This window comes from Lucilia sericata, unplaced genomic scaffold (assembly GCF_015586225.1).
Source record: "Lucilia sericata isolate MDLA Ls3-8-SP2 unplaced genomic scaffold, ASM1558622v1 Contig000022F_arrow, whole genome shotgun sequence".
Classification (NCBI taxonomy): domain Eukaryota; kingdom Metazoa; phylum Arthropoda; class Insecta; order Diptera; family Calliphoridae; genus Lucilia; species Lucilia sericata.
This window is the reverse complement of record NW_023994060.1, coordinates 438,541-460,720: the sequence shown is the minus strand read 5'-3', so window position 1 is coordinate 460,720 and position 22,180 is coordinate 438,541. Positions and strand designations below refer to the sequence as shown.

The 22,180-nt window shown below is 27.5% G+C and overlaps 1 protein-coding gene across 13 annotated transcripts in view; it reads left to right on the top strand.

The window, feature by feature from the left end:
- The window catches only part of LOC119609107 (signal transducer and transcription activator), a 68,079-nt gene extending 46,997 nt beyond the window's left edge, over positions 1-21,082 (top strand). For 5 of the 13 annotated variants that reach the window (XM_037963876.1, XM_037963888.1, XM_037963880.1 and 2 more), the window contains 10 exons: positions 6,018-6,941; positions 7,371-7,456; positions 10,373-10,514; positions 10,767-10,884; positions 12,933-13,152; positions 13,210-13,473; positions 13,569-13,754; positions 14,021-14,153; positions 14,613-14,996; positions 20,338-20,589. In XM_037963876.1, coding sequence (XP_037819804.1) covers positions 6,124-6,941; positions 7,371-7,456; positions 10,373-10,514; positions 10,767-10,884; positions 12,933-13,152; positions 13,210-13,473; positions 13,569-13,754; positions 14,021-14,153; positions 14,613-14,709 — 2,064 coding nt within the window. In that variant the 5' untranslated portion in view covers positions 6,018-6,123 and the 3' untranslated portion in view covers positions 14,710-14,996; positions 20,338-20,589. Of the gene's footprint in view, positions 1-4,550; positions 5,082-6,017; positions 6,942-7,370; positions 7,457-10,372; positions 10,515-10,766; positions 10,885-12,932; positions 13,153-13,209; positions 13,474-13,568; positions 13,755-14,020; positions 14,154-14,612; positions 14,997-20,337 lie in introns of all 13 variants that reach the window. The other 8 variants (XM_037963806.1, XM_037963820.1, XM_037963814.1 and 5 more) reach the window with 4 other exon arrangements.
- Positions 21,083-22,180: the final 1,098 nt, after the last annotated feature.

Genomic DNA, 22,180 nt, shown 5'->3' with positions numbered 1-22,180 from the left:
CTATTTAAAATCAGCACAATCGGTCCATAAAAACAACAACAATGTATTCAATGTGTTTGCTTGCTAGTACTTTGTATTCACCTGTTAACTACTGACCCAGCAAAACCTTACATGGAGAAGTATTGGGTTAAAAAGCTGTAAAAAAACGCTTCACTACTTCTTCATTTTAACTCATTATATTAACACGTTTATGACATTGAAGGCAAGTACTCACCACCCTCGCTTACATATTACTACTTAAATAAGTACTTACGAATAGGCAGTTAAAAAGTTATTTTGTTTTACACACAAAAAAATTGCTCACATAAAATCCGAATCTGAGTCTCTTGTTTGTTAGTTCGCTGTCTTACTCTCAACTTGGTTATTTTTTTGTGCGTCAAATAATGGATTCATGGAAAAGATATTTAAACGATTCAGAACAATTTAGAGGCCAAGGTATACTTTTCTAAAGGACTGAGCAGCGCTGAATCCGAATCTGGCCACAGAATTTATTCATAACTTCAGATTTTCCCGATTTTCATGAAGTTTGAAAACGATATCTGAAAAAATCTCCGTTTTTGCTCATATATGAGACTCTATAACAGCGCCAATTAAACTTTGTTTATAAAATATCTTATGTCATCTTAAAGTCCAATCTGTCGACTTTTAAATAAAGGTTTAACCGGTGCTATATCTTTTTCTTCCTTCGAGATAACTTAACTTTTGAAATGTATACATATTACCTTATTACAGCAAAAACTTCAACGGACAATATCTCAAACAATTCAATTCAAGGTATTTTAATGGGAAAATTATAAAAAATTTTCACATAAAAGTTTTTCATAAAATAAAGGCGAAATGAAGAAAGCTTAAGGTTAAGATATCTCGAAGAGAAAATAAAAGATTGCACTTTCAATGACATAAAAAAAATCTTATAAATAAAAGTGTCTTCGCACAGCTATAGCATCTGAGATATGACCAAAAACGATGTTTATTCAAACTTTAAGAAACAATCATCACTATCGTCAATAGATATGAAACTTTTGTTCCCTTGAAATATCCATTCCCCTCGAAGAGAAAATTGCTATCGTAAACTTACTGTGAACAATTCATTCACAATAATTGATTTTGTATGGAACAGCTGTTCAATGTTTACAAAATTCTATAAAAAAATTTCACAATAGGGAAAATTTTTTCACGTCAAAAAAGTTAGTGAACGAAAAAAGTAATAAGGGAGCATATTTCACGTAAAAATCTTATTGACTATAGGGGTGAATATCCTAGATTTGGATTCAATTTTAATATGAAAATCAGGGAGATTATTATAATAAGGGCCCCAATCATGGACCGTCATGTATAGTATAGAAAATGGAAGAGTGATCGATTTGTTGACAATAAATCGACCCTAATTACCAATTATGAACCTTATCAAAATTGTTAGATTTTTGTTCCTAAAAAACTTTGTTCATTTCAATTTTATATAATAAGTTTGAAAATAGTTCTATTTTTTTCTTTGCCCATAATTAAAATATGCTTTTTTGCTGAGAAAAATGCTGCAAAAACAATAACTTTAACATTAACCCTTAAGACCGGGTTTTTGAGATGGTAAACAAATGCCAATTAAATAATCAGATTAGTTAATCTAAAAATAAATTTAATCTTATGTTAATCCCCTTTGATGTTTTTGAGTACAAGATTAAACTTCGCAGTGTTGCCATACAAAACAACAGAAAACTTCACTGTTTGTTATCAAAACAATGCATATTTTATAAAAAAGAAGAAGACAATTGTAAATTTAATATGAAAATTAATGAAAACTTTAATTAAAAACAAAAAACATGTATTTTGAAGTGTCCATAATTTATACTAATCAATAAATAGAACATTTTAATGTTTATATTTATAAAAATTTTATATTTTTTTTTTGCATCAGCTGTTTACACTTTTGCATTTCGTGCCTAAGATTAAATCAGCTCCATTGGGCGCCTAAACTTGCAAACAAAATTAACTAATTGAGTACTCAAAAACATCTTTCGAGGATTAATTTTAATTTAATCGCTAATCTTTCACTTAAAGATTGGCCCTAAGAGTGGGTTTTTGCGGTGGCAATTAAATAACAATTAACAATCAGATTAGTTAATCTAAAAATAAATGTTATCCAATTGATATTTTTGAGTACAAATTTAAACTTCGCAGTGTTGCCTAACAAAACAACAGAAAACGTCACTGTTAAAAGATGAAGAAGACAATTGTTAGTGTAATATGAAAATTAACGAAAACATAATTTAAAAACAAAAAAACTTGTATTTTAAAGTCTCCATAATCTATATTAATCAATAAATAAAATATTTTAATGTTTGTTTTTATAAAAACTGTATTAATTTTTTGGCATCAGCTGTTTACACTTTTGCACTTCTTGCTCAAGTTTAAACCCTCTCCACTGAGCGCTTAGGCCGGGTTTTTCAGATAAAGATAATCTACATTCTTTTGGTTAAACCTAGTTTAATATATGTTTTGTGTTTTTCGGCAAATAGTAACGTTACTTATTATCTTAGTTTAACTGAGTGTTATTGGCCAATTAAACTTAAGTTATAAGTGAGAAGACACAATTAACGAAAACAATAAAACAATGATTTCGGAAGAACAAAAACTTAATATTTTAAGTTAATTGCAATTTTCTGATTTGTTTTGTTTTATTTATTATTGTTTTAAATGTTTATTTAACATTTTTCCAAAATTTTTCATTTTACAAATGTATTATTTGCAAAAAACAGCTGTTCATTATTTATGTTTTTGAGCGAAAAGTTGGCAATACTAACAAAGTTAACTGAACTTAAATCCATAACTGAAAAACACAATCATCGGTTAAAGTCCGCCTAAATTTGTTCCGAGTTTAATCTAACAGCAAGTTAAGCCTAGTTTAACTGAGTAGTAAGAAACCCGCCCTTAAACTAGCAAATTTACAAAATTAACTAATTGAGTACCCAAAAACAACATTCGAGGATTAATTTTAAATTAATCTCTAATCGTTTACCTAGAGATTGGCCCTAAGATGTCAGAATATTTTAAATTTTCTGATTTTAAACTTTAATTGTCGTTATGCAATTTATATATGAAACATTAATTTGTTGTTTTTTATCTTTGGTCCTTAATAAACAAAAAACATTTTGCTCTTAGGGCGGGTTTCTTACTACTCAGTTAAACTAGGCTTAACTTGCTGTTAGATTAAACTCGGAATAAATTTAGGCGGACTTTAACCGATGATTGTGTTTTTCAGTTATGGATTTAAGTTCAGTTAACTTTGTTAGTATTGCCAGCTTTTCACTCAAAAACATAAACAATGAACAGCTGTTTTTTGCAAATAATACTTTTGTAAAATGAACAATTTTGGAAAAATGTTAAATAAACATTTAAAACAATAATAAATAAAACAAAACAAATTGGAAAATTGCAATTTACTTAAAATATTAAGTTTTTGTTCTTCCGAAATCATTGTTTTATTGTTTTTATTAATTGTGTCTTCTCACTTATAACTTAAGTTTAATTGGCCAATAACACTCAGTTAAACTAAGATAATAAGTAACGTTACTGTTTACTGAAAAACACAAAACATATATTAAACTAGGTTTAAACAAAGAATGTAGATTATCTTTATCTGAAAAACCGGCCCTTATTATCTTAGTTTAACTGAGTGTTATTGGCCAATTAAACTTAAGTTATAAGTGAGAAGACACAATTAACGAAAACAATAAAACAATGATTTCGGAAGAACAAAAACTTAATATTTTAAGTTAATTGCAATTTTCTGATTTGTTTTGTTTTATTTATTATTGTTTTAAATGTTTATTTAACATTTTTCCAAAATTTTTCATTTTACAAATGTATTATTTGCAAAAAACAGCTGTTCATTATTTATGTTTTTGAGTGAAAAGTTGGCAATACTAACAAAGTTAACTGAACTTAAATCCATAACTGAAAAACACAATCATCGGTTAAAGTCCGCCTAAATTTGTTCCCAGTTTAATCTAACAGCAAGTTAAGCCTAGTTTAACTGAGTAGTAAGAAACCCGCCCTTAAACTAGCAAATTTACAAAATTAACTAACTGAGACCCAAAAACAACATTCGAGGATTAATTTTAAATTAATCTCTAATCGTTTACCTAAAGATTGGCCCTAAGATGTCAGAATATTTTAAATTTTCTGATTTTAAACTTTAATTGTCGTTATACAATTTATATATGAAACATTAATTTGTTGTTTTTTTAAGGACCAAAGCTTAATAAACAAAAAACATTTTGCTCTTAATAATATTCATTTTAAACTAACGTAATCTATACCCATTAAAAACTGCATTACATAGAAAGTTTTTAATTTTAGTCTATGTAAATAATTATGGCTACAATTTGTATATTTTAGAATTTACATTCATATATTTAGTTGCAATGTGCTATAATGATATATTAATCACATATTAAAATAAAACACTCATTCTCATTTAAAAACAAACTCTAAAATTAAAAATTTTACTAATACTCATTAATAATTTATACCCTTATGTATTTCATTTTCAGATCATATATCAGAATATATTCAAAATTACACTGACATCATATTAAAAAAAAATCATTGATCCATCGTTCAATTGGCTAAAAACAAAATCATCCATAAACATTAAATAAAAAACCATTCATTATCATAAGCGAATATATGTATAATGCCTTTATGATGACATTGAATGCATTGGAAACTTAACTCTAAAAAAAACTGGACAAAAATTCTAATAACATCAACCACAACAAGGATATTATTCTCCAACTAATAGTGGGGCATCATTTATATTGTTTTAGAAACTTTAGTGGGAGATTCCCGTTAAACGGCAGCGCCTCTCTATTATTGAAACAAAATTAGAATTCAATTTAGTTTCTATTTGTAAGAAAAAGGCACGCATTACGCGCAGCACAAACACAATTTGTCACAATGAATTTGTGGAAACGTATTGCGTGCAATCCGGAAGTAAAACAATCCATGATACAATATTACGATGAAAAAGGGTTAGCCGATATACGAATCTATTTAGCACCATGGATTGAAGAAAGAATAATGTAAGTATCCCACCAGACATTAAGGCTACTGTTTAAACATAAATTAAATGACCAGTATTTTTTTATGGAAAACTTAAATATTTCGCTGGTAAATTGTTTTTTTTTTTTTAAATAGTTTTTAAGAATTTTATTTTATACAAAATTTACTTAAATGCCTGCTGCATATTTCCTTGAAATAATTTTTGCATAAACAGGAAACTTGTAAAAATTCAACGAAATATATTGATTTGATTGACTTTCTTGTATCTTATAAGTATTAAGAATTTTAAACCTTTTATAAATATGTCCTTTAATTATATTCACAATTATTATTGTTGTGGCGGTAATACGAGTATAAACATATGCAGGAAACCTGTAAAAAATTCAACGAAATATATTCGTTGACTTTCTTTTCTTGTGCACTGCATTGAGCCTTTAAACCTCTTACGAATATGTTATTTAATTATATTCACAATCATTGTGACGGTAATATAAACAGCATTTTTTGCACTTCATTCAGGGAATCCTTTAATCATTTTATTTTTCTTTGTTTTCCCACTCTGCAGCCAATGTTGCATTGATAGTTTCTTAGAGTTTAAGAATTATTATTTGGTTGCAGAGGCTTCTTTGTTTCATATTTTATTAAGCGGCTTAAATGGAAGAAAATTAAACTAAGTGGTAATAATAATCTTTAACGTGAAAATATTTAAATAAAAAATGGAGGAAAAATATTAAGTACTCAATATAATTTATTGCTAAATTTTTTAAATTATCACGTATTGAGGAAGATTATTAAATCGTTACTTTTTATACCCTTTACTGCATGATTTATACAATCTGAAGATTACATGAAAATCAACTATGCTTCAGAGTTACTCTGTCTCTGACATACACACATATTTTAAACTCTTTAATAAATCTTTTTCTAATTCATTAATTCTTTCTTTCATTCTTTAGGTCAGAACGTATCAATACTCCATCGACTGAACTTTATGAACGAATAGCCCATCAATTCTATGAGGAACTGAAACAGAAACTCATTCCACTTAGCAACGATAATTTGATGAAATTTAAACTTGCGGAAATTTGCACAAGCGTAACACAAACACCAGCCGTGGAGTTATACACACACTTTCGTAGCGGTCTTCAGCGTGAAATACAGCTGGTCGACCAAATGCCACAGTTTTCATACATGAGTGGTGTTGGTATTAATGGCACTGGCGGTGGTAATGCCGCCATGTTGGGTGGTGGCGCCATACCTGTTGCAACAGCTATGCACACGCCCACAATCGGATCCGCCGTCAACGGTGGAAGTGGTTATGTCGGCAATGACCTCTACGCCCTGCACGGCCTTATAACCAAATTAAACATGGATATTAGTGCGGTCTTTGCTGAAATGACACAGTTTCGTAGTAATTATGAAACATTTCATAACTGTTTTAACACCTACAATCAACGTAAGCCCCATATGTCACCGCAAGAAATACAAACAAACGATTTACAGCTACAGGATCAATGTCGCATGTTAGCCACAACACGTAGCAGCATATTGGGCGATTTAGATCGTATCATCAACACTTATACCACCATACAAACAACGGTGATAACCGAATTGAAAAACTGGCAACGTAATCAGGCCCTGGCTGGTAATGGTGCACCATTCCGTGATAATTTGGATGATATACAACGTTGCATTGAGCTGTTGGTTGAAATGGTTGGTCGAATATTGGAAAATGTCAATATGATGAATATGATACGTTTGGATAATAATGATGACATTGGTGAAATGATAAATCGCGTACGTCAGGCTCAACAGTTGTTGGTGTTGTCATCGTTTATTGTTGAAAAACAACCGCCACAGGTCATGAAAACCAATACCAGGTAAAAGAATGTAATAAAATCATATTTTATTTTAATTAGTATGCAAACCCAGCAAACTTTCATGTCGGTGATTTTAGCAGTTTTGTTATTTAAAAAATTATTTTCGAAAGTTTATCAAACTGAAGTTTTACATTTGCTTTACATTTGAAATCTATTTCACATTATTTTAAAATTATCTATAATATTCAGGAGAAAGTAATTTTTTTATTATTAAAAAGTATTAAAAATAATTAATTTTATTTCTAAACCCAAATGTTGCTGGGTTAACACATTATACGCGTTATTTTCATATGCAAAACTTTTTTTTCGGATATTTTTAAAATACTTCCCCTGTATGGGTTTTGCATTTACCATCTGATGCTCACAATTTATCATATTTAACACATAATTAATTAATTAATTCGAATTAATTTTCTCATTTAATAATAGATTTGCAGCTGCAGTACGATGGCTTATTGGACCACAATTGGGTATAAGTGTTAATAGTCCTACAGTGGAATGTATTATATTATCAGGTGAGTTTTAACATACAATGTGTATTATTTAGTTAATTAAAGTGTGTAATTACTTAATAATGGGAAAATTAAATGAACGAGTATATGAAGAAAATTCAGCGCTTTAGGTTAAAATAAAATGTTTTTTAAATAATTTGATTTAATAAGTGATGAGCAAGAAAACCAAAATATGCAAATGTTGCGTCGTATATGGACTCATGGATAAGATAGTTATTTACAAGTTTCAGAACAAATAAACAAATTCACTATATTACTGCTTGTTTCAAAATTTGTCGTTTGGAATGTGACAAGTTCAACACAGGTCAACAAAATGAAGATTTGGAAAAGCTTTTGAAGGCAATCTGATTCGATTTCATTTATTTTTAGGTGCTGAGACCGAATCTGATATTGATGTTTCTTGAATATTTAGTTCAAAATATTAGACAAATTTAATATAATTAAAAAATTATGTTTAAGGGTTAATTTCGATATTTTTGATGTCATTATAAATATCGACCGTTATTATATGGGCGAGGTACCACGCCCACATACAAAATAAGTATTAAATGTGACAGATCTCAGAAACTGCAACAGATAGAGTCCTCAAATTTAGCATGGAAAACTTTGACATACATATTAACATATGGCTACATAGGCCGTTTAGATATAGTGGGTGTGTCCATATAAAAATAATAATAAATTCGTTTATCTGAGAAAATATAACAGCTAGAGTCCTTAAATTTTTCGTAGACACTTTAGTATAAACATGAATATTTAGGACAAAATATGGGCGGACTAGCGATAGAAGGCGTGGCACATCCCATATGAATTAAATATTAAAATTCGTTTATCTGGGAAACTATTAGAGCTAGATTCTTCAAATTTAACACGAAGAACTTTAACATTCATGTGAATATTTCCGGGTAAAATGGGCGGACTTTCATTAGGGGCCTTGGAACCTCTCATATCAATTAAATGCAATAATTCGTATATCTGAGAAACTATTGGAGCTAAAATCCTCAAATTTGGCAAGAACTAATTTTACATTTATGTTAACATTTGGAAAATAAATTGGCGATTTAGCAATAGGGGGCGTGGCACCTCCTCTATAAATTAAATTAAAAAAATCGTTTATCTGGGAAACAATTAGAGCTAGAATCTTTAAATTTCGCAGACATATTCCACGACTTTTTTCAATTTTCAGAATCAGCACACCTTATAATAATGGGTTTAGTTAAAGTTATGTAAAAAAACTTTTCCATCGTTGATCTGTGTTACTAGTTATCTGAAAGTAAAAGTTTAATAAATTTTGAATGTTTAACAACTTTTAGTTTTACAGCATATTGTTGTTGACTAAAAGTCTTTAGTCCGAGTGTTCCTGCAATGTATCATAATAGGAAAAGGATTAAGTTTAATATTGGTTTCTATTCGTTTTACTTTCCCTAATTTTTGTGTGAAAAAATTTCAAAATTTGTTTAAATTACGTCAACTAATTAGTTTACATAAATATGTATGATTGAATTGTAGAATTAAGAACACGACCCAGCAAAAACTTTTCTTGAAAAGTAAGGGGTTAAAATGCTAAAATTTACTTACACAATAGTATTTTAAGTTATTTTAAAAAACGCGATGATAATATTGGAAACACGCTCGCTTACAAGTAAGGAGTTAGATAAGTACTTACTACGATCACCAACAAGTAAGGAGTAAGGAAATTAGATTTTTCCGCTGCTTCTATTATTAGTTTGGGATTGTTCGTTTTTGTAAAGAACAACATTCGAAAACAAAATGTTATTACTTATATAGTTATTTGTAAGTAATTGCTAGACTCCATCTAAATAATGCAGGCGGTATATAGTAGTCATAAAAAGTAATCTCCTCACTAAGTACTAGTCATTACCTTGATTTATGTTGGGAAAAATTAAGTTTGTAACATACCAAAAGGCAACTTTATTTTTGAAATATAAAACTTTAATGTAAAAAGAGATTTTTGTAACACAAACAAATAATGAACACAAAAAAAAAACAAACAATTTAATTAGATACAAATATTTGTTTTAATTATATTTTCTTTTTTCTTTTATTACAACATACCTCATAATTAAATTGTTAATAGAGTACAAATGTTGCAGTTTATTTTTAGTTCGAATATCAGGTTACATGTATTTTTGTTTGGTAATTTTATATGCAATTGCATTATGTGTTAAAGTAAAATAATAATTTTATATTTGTAAAAAAATTAAAGTCTCTTTTATTATTCTACTATAGAAAAAATATAAAACATAATCCGTATACAATGTTGTTTCAATAGTTTAAAATTTTCTGTAGGCAGCGTTATAAATTGGACAATAATTCTATGGAATATTTACATCAATCGAAAAATGATTGATACTTCATATTTAAACTCCATTATTTTAAGTTGAAAGATTTTTTACAAAACAGAACGTAAAATATTATAAAATTCAATTAATTGTTGAATTCATTTAATTGCTTCTGTTTGCAGTCATTCTAAATTTAACTGAAATGTAAAGAATTTTTTGTATAAAATGTAAAAAATTTTTAAATATTTATAGCAAAATTCTAAACCATTGCAATTCAACCTACAATTATTTTTAGATTTAATCACTAGTTTTGGTTTTCATCAAAACTCACAATTTTGATAAATATTTTTTCTTAAATACAGATATTCCCATATTGTTTTTAAAATTTAAAATTTTATTAAATTTAAAGCAAATTGTTTTATAAATTTTTAAACTTTATCTAACAACGTCAACCTAGTCAGCTTATTTATGTACATTTTAATATACAATTTTTCTAATAAGAAGATAAAATATAAACTCTGTCAACAATAACAACAAATAAACATGATATAATTTATTAACAATTTATACAATTGTTGAAATGTTTAACAAAATAAATCTATTTTCTTTATTACAGAGGCACAGGCTCAACGTCATTCCGCACAACGTACCATGTCTGAGTCATCAAGCAGTAATCCAGCATCATCTGGTGAAATTGTAAACAATATGGGTACTATGGAATATAATAATCAGACCAGAGTTTTTTCAGCCAGTTTCAGGTAATTGTAATAAAAAAATAATATTATTATTATTATTATTATTATTATTAATTACAACATTAATAGAAAATGTCTTTTGCATATTAGCACGTAGTATTTGCTTTTAAATGATTTTTTTTTGGTTCTAAATATTGCAAATTAAAATATGTTAGAAAAAAATTGATATTAACAATTCTTTTTTTTAAATTTTAAGTTAATTACAGTTTTGTAGTTATATGTATTAATTTTGAAATATAACTTGTATTTTTTCAGAACAATGCAATTGAAGAAAATCAAACGTGCTGAAAAGAAAGGCACTGAAAGTGTCATGGATGAAAAATTTGCTTTACTCTTTTATACATCGGTTATAGTCAATGATTATAGAATTAGGGTAAGTTAAATGAATACATTTTCATAATTTAAGATATATTTGGAATGTTGGTATTAGAAGAATAAACTGTAGTCGAGAAAATGTATATGTAGATAAGACATTGGTCGAGACCATAGGTAAGACTATAGTCGAAATACGTTACGGTTACTATACTATAGACTAGCCTAGCCTATAGACTAGACTATAGACTAGACTATAGACTAGACTATAGACTAGACTATAGACTAGACTATAGACTAGACTATAGACTAGACTATAGACTAGACTATAGACTAGACTATAGACTAGACTATAGACTAGACTATAGACTAGACTATAGACTAGACTATAGACTAGACTATAGACTAGACTATAGACTAGACTATAGACTAGACTATAGACTAGACTATAGACTATATACTAGACTATAGACTAGACTATAGACTAGACTATAGACTAGACTATAGACTAGACTATAGACTAGACTATAGACTAGACTATAGACTAGACTAATAGACTAGACTAGACTATAGACTAGACTAAATAGACTAGACTATAGACTAGACTATAGACTAGACTATAGACTAGACTATAGACTAGACTATAGACTAGACTATAGACTAGACTATAGACTAGACTATAGACTATACTATAGACTAGACTAGACTAGACTATAGACTAGACTATAGACTAGACTATAGACTAGACTATAGACTAGACTATAGACTAGACTATAGACTAGACTATAGACTAGACTATAGACTAGACTATAGACTAGACTATAGACTAGACTATAGACTAGACTATAGACTAGACTATAGACTAGACTATAGACTAGACTATAGACTAGACTATAGACTAGACTATAGACTAGACTATAGACTAGACTATAGACTAGACTATAGACTAGACTATAGACTAGACTATAGACTAGACGACTACTAGACTAGACTAGACTAGACTATAGACTAGACTAGACTAGACTATAACTGACTAGACTATAGACTGGACTATAACTAGACATAGACTAGACTATAGACTAGACTATAGACTAGACTATAGACTAGACTATAGACTAGACTATAGACTAGACTATAGACTAGACTAGACTATAGACTAGACTATAGACTAGACTAGACTATAGACTAGACTATAGACTAGACTATAGACTAGACTATAGACTAGACTATAGACTAGACTATAGACTAGACTATAGACTAGACTATAGACTAGACTATAGACTAGACTATAGACTAGACTATAGACTAGACTATAGACTAGACTATAGACTAGACTATAGACTAGACTATAGACTAGACTATAGACTAGACTATAGACTAGACTATAGACTAGACTATAGACTAGACTATAGACTAGACTATAGACTAGACTATAGACTAGACTATAGACTAGACTATAGACTAGACTATAGACTAGACTATAGACTAGACTATAGACTAGACTATAGACTAGACTATAGACTAGACTATAGACTAGACTATAGACTAGACTATAGACTAGACTATAGACTAGACTATAGACTAGACTATAGACTAGACTATAGACTAGACTATAGACTAGACTATAGACTAGACTATAGACTAGACTATAGACTAGACTATAGACTAGACTATAGACTAGACTATAGACTAGACTATAGACTAGACTATAGACTAGACTATAGACTAGACTATAGACTAGACTATAGACTAGACTATAGACTAGACTATAGACTAGACTATAGACTAGACTATAGACTAGACTATAGACTAGACTATAGACTAGACTATAGACTAGACTATAGACTAGACTATAGACTAGACTAGACTAAAGACTAGACAATAGACTAGACTATAGACTAGACTATAGACTAGACTATAGACTAGACTATAGACTAGACTATAGACTAGACTATAGACTAGACTATTGACTAGACTATAGACTAGACTATAAGCTAGATTCTACACTACATCTACATTTTACACCGAAATATCATCTAAACTAGATTTTTGTTACGATTTACTGAAAGCTATAATATTTAAAATTTTTTTCATTTCATCATTCCTTAGGTTTGGACAATTTCTTTACCCGTAGTCGTTATAGTGCACGGTAATCAAGAGCCACAGTCATGGGCCACCATCACATGGGATAATGCATTCTCTGATATTGTACGTGAACCTTTTCAAGTGCCCGAAAGAGTTGCTTGGTCTCAGTTAGCCATGGCATTAAATACCAAATTTGAATCATCGACGGGTCGTGCTTTAACCGAAGAAAATTTAAATTTCTTGCGTAAGTTAATATGATTTTCATTATTTACTAAATTATTTTTGTATATTAAACTTACAGATGAAAAACTGTTCCGCCGTAATGGTATGAATGGCGATGATGATTATATATCTTGGGCACAGTTCTGCAAAGAACCGTTGCCCGATCGTTCGTTTACCTTTTGGGATTGGTTCTTTGCCATTATGAAATTAACCAAAGATCATTTGCTAAGTCTATGGAAGGCCGGTTTAATTGTGGGTTTCATTAACAAACGCAAAGCTGAGGAAATGTTACGGATTTTACCCTTGGGTACATTCTTATTACGTTTCTCAGACAGTGAATTAGGTAAGTTGATTAAACGTTTTTCTTTTGTAGGGATTTGCATTTATTTGTTGATTTATTTTTTTTTTTCGTTTTCTTATTATTTCTAAATACTGCAGGTGGAATAACTGTTGGTTTTGTTACCGAACAAAGTTCAGTGTTAATGTTGTCACCATGGACAGCACGTGATCTAAATATACGCGGCTTAGCTGATCGTATACATGATCTGGAAGTTTTACGTTTTGTTTATCCATCGAATCGTATGCGCGATGAAGCTTTTGGTGAATTTTATACACAAAGAATGGGTAAGAGATATTTTGGAAAATTTAGATTATTCTTTGATCAAAAACGTGTACATATTGCAATTATAATAATCACTATTAAAGTTGTATTCATAATTGAAACTTTATTTATGTGTTTCAAAGCTATAAGTTATGTTTTGAAAGTAATTTTTATATGCTACCAAAAGTTAATTTAAATGAACTTTTCAAATTATGAGTTCCTATTCTACACAAAAACATATGATTTCATGGCAAAAAAATCACTTCAATGTTAAATATTTCTCTTTCAGATGAAAATGCCCGTCGTGATGGTTATGTACCAAATACTATACGAGTAAATGTACCAGCCATAGAAGGTGTTGGCGGTGTTACACCTCAACACAATATTCAATCCCCACATCCACAAGATATGCAAATGGGAAAGTAAGTAGTAACTATATAACTATTTTTCTTTTGCTTTATTTCTAAACACTAAACTAATAATATTTCGCTTGAATTCATGACATCATTAAGTTATCATACATTTGGATTTTCTTTAACAATTATAAAATTTTTAATCCCCAACATTTAGCAATACTTTGAATTTGTATAAAGTAAATTTGTTTTAATAGAGACACTGCTAAAACTCACTAAATTTCATTAGTTTTGTTACTCCATTTGTTTGCCAAATGCTTGTGTTCTATGGTTTAAGTTTTCTATTCAAAAACTCCCAAGTAATTTCTAATTATTTATTGTTTTTTTTTTTATACTTTATATTTTTTCTCTTAATTTTACAACAACTTTAATATGGTGTTCTGTGGGCAATAAAACTTCTACTGTCTTCTGAAAATCTTCTTCTATTCTTCTTCAATATCAATAAACGAAAAATAAAAAAACCAATAGTGACAATAATATTTGCCTAAATGATCTCGATATTTATACAAATGGAATGGGAATGAATGATACAGCTGTTGACTGGGATACACTTTGTATACTTTAAATGAGAATTTCTTTTTAAATTTATAATAAAAAAAAAAAAAAACTGCAGTGGTAATAAAAGAAACAAGAGAAAAAGAGGAAATAAATCAAAAAGAAAAAGTCTGATCTATCTAAATTAAACGTGTATATGTTCGTCAAATTTTTAAAAAAATTAATATTTGTTGTATATATTGTAATTATTATTGTTGAACTACTACATATTTCCAAAGTTTTGCTCTTGTCGTGCCTTTTTCTTCTTCTACAAAAACGTTCATATGTGCGTAACGAAATTATCAAACCAAATAAAAGGTATTTACATTTTGTTTAGTAATGTTTTTCTTTCTTTTTAATTGTTTTTTTTTTTATTTGGTTGGTTTTACTTTAAAAAGTTTGTTTGAGTTATTTTCTCTTTAATACTTTCATTCATTCATTCCATTCTAACAATTTGCATACTCATTTCATGCAATCCTTAATGCGAAAAAAAATACATTTTTTGTACTCATATTGGGTTTTTTAAATACATACTTTCATAATTTTCATTTGCATTTTTTATGTTTTTCGTCCATCTTTTTAAGCTTCAAATGCAACATAGATATTATGTTTTATTATACTTATTCTGAATTTATTTTAAAATTAAATTTCTTAAATTAAGCTTAACTTTCAGAGGATTTTTTGAAATTTTAGTTGTTAAATTTTGAAATTTAGTTTTATTGTTTAAATTTTAATTAACAACTTCAGTTTTAAGTTTGTTTTTAATATAATTGCAAGTTTGAACTGTTATTAATCTTTTAGTTTAATATTTCATTTACCAAGAAGCTAACATTTTTGTCCAATTTTGTTTCTTTAATCCATTATGGTTCTTTTCAAAATTAGAAATATTATGGTCCTTGTCTTTTTTAAAATAATGACACCGGCCAACAAAGAAAAAGCTTTTTAAATAATTTTCACTGAACCCAGTCTTCTTAGGTGTGCTGATTCCGAAAATTCCGGAAATAAAAGAGTCATATCAGCCATCCATGATTCACATTTTGATCTTGTTTTAGTTCTCTTGACTGTATAATTGTGTCCCAAATATTCAATTCTTTAATTTAATAGAAGGTACAAATATTGACCGTCTCCGCCTTCAGACTTAATTAAACTTTAAGGGCGGGTTTCTTACTACTCAGTTAAACTAGGCTTAACTTGTTGTTAGATTAAACTCGGAACAAATTTAGGCGGACTTTAACCAATGATTGTGTTTTTCAGTTATGGATTTAAGTTCAATTAACTTTGTTAGTGTTGCCAACTTTTCACTCAAAAACATAAATAATGAACAGCTGTTTTTTGCAAATAATACATTTGTAAAATGAAAAATTTTGGAAAAATGTTAAATAAACATTTAAAACAATAATAAATAAAACAAAACAAATCAGAAAATTGCAATTTACTTAAAATATTAAATTTTTGTTCTTCCGAAATCATTGTTTTATTGTTTTTGTTAATTGTGTCTTCTCACTTATAACTTAAGTTTAATTGGCCAATAACACTCAGTTAAACTAAGATAATAAGTAACGTTACTGTTTACTGAAAAACACAAAACATATATTAAACTAGGTTTAACCAAAGAATGTAGATTATCTTTATCTGAAAAACCCGCCCTAATCAGTTTCGTTACTTAGGGCGGGTTTTTCTAACAAAGATTATCTACATTTAAACCAAGTTTAATCTGTATTTTGTGTTTTTCAGTAATCAGTTTCGTTACTTAGGGTGAATTTTTCTGATAAAGATTTTGTTTAAAACTAGTTTAATCTATATTTAGCGGTTTTCATCCAATCAACAAAAACAATAAAATATTCAATTCGGAAGAAGAAAAACTTATTTTTTTTTAAGTAACTGCTCTTAAATCCATAAATGAAAAACAATCATCGGTTAAAATTCGCCTAAATTTTGTTACTAGTTAAGCCTAGTTTAACTGAGTAGTAAGAAACCCGACCTTATTATCTTAGTTTAACTGAGTGTTATTGGCCGATTAAAACTAAGTTCTAAGTGAGAAAACATAATCAACAAAAACAATAAAATAATCAATGCGGAAGAAGAAAAACTTAATTTTTTAAGTAAGGGTTTTCATATAAACATTTAAATTAGCAATCTTGTGAATTTTCGATTTTACATTGAATTCCATAACACTGATACATTTGATCGCCTATTTCAACTAAATTTTGTCTCTGCAAAAGTGTAAGTTTGCACACCTGTTTCATAAATCCCCCTATTGAATTTTTACTTCTCAATAACACAGATAACCATTTGTGCAAATTTGCAAATTTGCACGTGTTTTATGAATCCCTTTAGTAATTTTCTGAGTTATTTTATTAATATTACTATTGTTTTAAATGTTTATTTTAATTTTTTTTTTCTTTTTCATTTTCATTTTACAAAAGTAATATTTTCAAAAAACAGCTGTTCATTGTTTATGTTTTTGACCAAAAAAGTTGGCAATACTAACAAAGTTGACCGCTATTAAATCCATAAGTTTACTTTTACAAGAATACTCAATAATAAATATAAGTCAAAAGTTTGAATCATCTGTCTCTTCTAGTTAGGTATAGTTCCAAAAAATTTTTTTTTTTAGCTATTTCATCTGCAAACTCATGTGTATTGTACTGCTCTGTATTAAAGCCCTTACGTCAGGGAAATAAACCCTTGTTTTCAAGATCCATCTGACAAACGATATAAAACATTTTAATACCACAATCTAATCTTAGAAATTGGTACAAATAGCACATAGGCGATATAATGTTCTATCTGCTCCTCCTATACAAAAGTTGGTAATCAATTACTTGCTTGCTCAATGACTTTCCGCTGCTAAGAAAAATGTCTACACTGTTTAACTGATAGTGCCAACTATGGATATAGCTATCCATAGTTTTCAAGTATCTATGGATTGAGCAGCGCCTAACCTGGCCTCTGAATTTACTCACTATATTAGATTTTCCAGATATCTTGACAGAAAGTTTGAAAAAAACATTTCTGTCCATATTTGTGACGCTGTAACAGTAAAAAGACAACTTTATTTATAAATTTCGTAATGTCATCTCGAAGTCTAATCGATAGCTCGAAGCTGCGTAAAATGAAGACAACTTCATATTACAATATATATGTATGAACCTAAAGCTTGGAACAACCGTAAATTTACAAGAACTTAATTTTTTACCTCATTTCGCTTTTATTTTATGAAAATCCTACATGTTTAAAAATCTTTTGTTTTTGCTGAGATATCGTCCGTCGAAGTTTTAGCTGTAAAATAAAGACAATTTATTTTTTTTTTTCAATTTAAAACGTTAAGATATCTCGAAGAAAGAAGAAGATATAACGGTGGTTAAAGCTTTATTTTAAAGTCGACAGATTTGACTTTCAGATGTCATACCAAATTTTATAAATAAAAGCATCTTTGAGCTGTTATAACATCTCAAATATGGCAAATAACGGGAATTTTTAAATCGTCATGACATGATATCTGCAAAACCTGATGTGATGGAAAAAATCTGATGCCGGATACTTTTTCAAATTTTGTTGGATTCTATAATTTTGTTCTGCTTGAAAGTAAAAGCAATAGAAATTTAAAAAATTTCTTAAAAGAAAATAAAATTTCAAATCCTGTCACACAGTCTTCAAGAAATTTTTTTTGCTTTGCGCTAATAAACTTGCAAACAAAAAAAAATGACAAACTTAAGCAACTAAAAGCTGTAGCCTATGAATAAACTATTTTATCTGGTTATTTCAAAGTGTTTTCTTTTAACTATAGGAAAAAGTAATAAGATATTTTAAATAGATTTTTTTTCAGAAAAACTTTTAGCTTTAAAAGAAATACCAAATTAGTCATATTTACAATATCAACTTTAAAACAAATTCAAAGTATTGTTGCTAGTATTTGTATTTCCATTTCTATTATAATTTCTTTACATTTCATAAAAACATCTTAACATATCAAATGCTTTTAACTCGTACATAAATGCAAATAATAATTTCTTATTTTTCTAAACAAATTTCTTTTTTCACACCTTTTAACATTTTATATTATTAAATTTAGCTTACAAAACAGCACCATTATGCATCTATAAATCTTAAATGCTTCAGTAATATACTTTTAGCAAAAATAAAGCAGCCAAAGATTTATATTAATGAAAAACAAAAAATTAAAATAAAAATTTTAAAAGACAATTTTACAAGAATTCAATAAAATAATAATAATAACAACTTATGTTAATTATTATATAAAACAGTTTTTTTTTCAACACAACACAGACTCACTAAATACACAATATATATATAAAAAAACAAAATAATGCATGTTTGTTATTAAAGATATATTTATAAATAAAATAAATATTTAAAAACAAAAATTCAACTAATAATAAATGTATGTGTCTTTAAAACAATGAAATAAAAGTATTTAATTAAATTTACTTAATATTTATTATAAAAAAAAAAATATTATTTTTCTTTTATATAACAAAGTCTTTTAAAATTTTTTTATGTACTTTTATATTTATAGTTTGTTTGCTATGCTTTAAATATTTAACTTTTGTTTAACAGTTTAAAAAGATAGTTGTCCAATGCACAATCGATGTTGTATCGTTTACAACAATTTAAATTTAACGTTTTACATTTTTGTCTAGTCCATAGATTAGTTGGTTGTGTTGTAGTATGAAGGCCGTGGGTTCGTTTACTACTAGAGACCGATAGTTATGCCGATGTAACAAGCATTCTCATTTTAAACTAAAATGTTAGTTTTATTATACTTTTGCAATTTCCACAATTTAATTTTGCCGCCTTATTAAGTGTCTATATGATGAATCCTTCTATAAAACGAAGTCGATTTAGAGTTGTCCGTCTGTATGTAGAGTAGGGTTATAACTTTTAAAAAGTCGATCTATAGTTCCGTTTACTATGAACAAATTCGTGAGAAAAAAAATTACAAGAATTTTGAATATATTTCAAATATTTTGTTCTATATATGTAAATACACTTAGTAATGTATCCAAAAAGCTATTCAAAAGACCTTTCATTTGATATATATTACGTCTAGAAAATAAACTATGTGTTTGAGATATGTATGTATATCATATCTCAAACTCTAGCTGCCTTATTCATAACAGTTTATTAAAGGTTTATATGAAAAATTGTCTTATAAAACTGTGATAAATTTTTATGAATAAGGCTCTAAATGGGGTGGTGAATGGGTTTAATTTACGATCGGTTGTTAAAGCCTTTGAAAGAAAAACTAATTAGACCCTTAAAATGAAAATCGAAAAGTAAAAAAACAATGTTCAATTAAACTTAATAACTACGTCTCTTTAAATAAAGTTAAACAAAAGTTTATATAGTCTATTGCCTTTTTAAAATTCTATCATTTAGCACGCATTTTAAATAAGCTTGTAACATACTATGTAGTTAATTATTAAATATTCTAAGAGCGGGCTTAACAGCTCTCTCTAAGTTTTACTTAAGTTTTGAAAACATATAAACTATATAAATTTTCCAAACTTAAATAAAATTTCTTCCCCTAGTAAAGTAAATATATTTTTAGTTATTTTTTAGTTAATTACTTTATAATTTTTATAATTTTATTTAATTTATTTTATTTTCTCTTCTCTATATTCCCACCCAACAGCGACAACATACATTTTACGGACTTCGATTCAATACTTCAATATTGAACGCAATTTAAATTTAATTTTAATAAAAACATAATACTATTTTATATACATACATATTTTTTTAACAATTTATCTATTATATATTCTTTGTTGCTATAAAAAAAAAAGTTATATAACTAATTAATTATACTGAAAGGAACATAAGTAGAAACGTATTTTGAATACGAAACAATTAAAAAAAAAAAAAAAGATTACATATTGGCATATAAACTCATAAAGGAAATTTCAAGTAAATCATAATTATAACAAGAAATATAAAATAACATTTATAAATGTGCACTTTCAATGTGAAAAAAAGAGGATTTAAACAAAAACGAAATACATATTTTTTAAATTTCAATAACTTTAAATTGAAAGCTAAATAAGAAAAACTGACGTCCAGACTCTGAGATACAAAACAAAAAAAGATAAAGTAAAATATATATTTAATTTTAGAAATTTTTAATGGTGAACCTACTTTAAATGTTTTTGAAACAATTTTACATACATACAAATCATATAATTGTATAATCTTTAAAATCCAAAACTTATTTCGTTATTAATATAAATAAATTTTAAATATATACCTACATACAATATACATATAGTTTTGTCGTCGTCCACCCACTATTTCAAACTAAAAGTGTTTATGAAAAATTAAATTTGTATAATTTTCTTAAGAAAATAACTTTAAATAAAACAAGTGATTAAAAAAAAAAACAATTTTACAATGGTTTCAATTAGTTAATGCTCTACTTGTGGGAGTTAAAACTTTTTTAAAAAAGTTCCAGATTCTATAGCAGTAAGACTTGACTTGCAGAATTTAGTAATGACTGGAGAAGTTTAATTGTTTCTTAACAACCCTGTCTATGCATGCTTTTTGTTAATTTTCATCAAACTGGTATGTATATTTATTTAGTTTTAATTTATTCATTTTTATTTAATATTATTAAATGTTTTTTAGGTTAATTTAATGTATTTAATATGCATGTTTTTTATTTATAAATTTATAAACCATAATACAACTTGATGTAAGTAAATCTTGGTTGTGATTAAACAAAAAAAAAAAAAAAACAGAATATACATACATATATACACATTAAAAGAAAACATTTAAACTAAAAAGGTATTCTTTGTACTTTAAATATTAAAAAAACAAACAAACTAAATTGATATATTTACAATAGTTAATAAAATGTACTACATATTTGCAACCACATACATACAAACATATACATATAAAATATTGAAAGAAAAGTACATAAGTACATGAAGAAAATAAAATGTATTAAATTAAGTATTAATTATTTTATTTGCTAACAATTTAAGAGGATATTGTTTAATACCACAAACACATTGTTTAAGTCCTTACATTTTATTATAACTAAAAGCAAGATCAACGTTTATTTACGATATTTTAATTTTAAAGTTCCTAAAACGTCACTATTAAATCTCGAAAGAAGATATAACCTTTATTGTAAAGTCGACAGATTGGAATTTTAGACGACATAATAAATTTTATATCTTCGCGCTGTTATAATGTCCAAAAACGGGGGTTATTAAATCTAAAGGACATGATATCTCAAAAACTTAATGTGATAATACTTTGGACTCTAGCAGTGTTGCCAATATTTTTCTACTATTTCCCATTAAAACATTCCACAAAAACCGCTAGAAACCGTCAGATAAAGATTTTGTCGCTAAAAAACGTAAAATTTAATCAATACGTGGAAATCTTGTAAGTTATCAATTAAATACAAAATTTTAATAAATTTTATAAAAAATTAAGAATATTGAATCTCGACTATAGACTAGGCT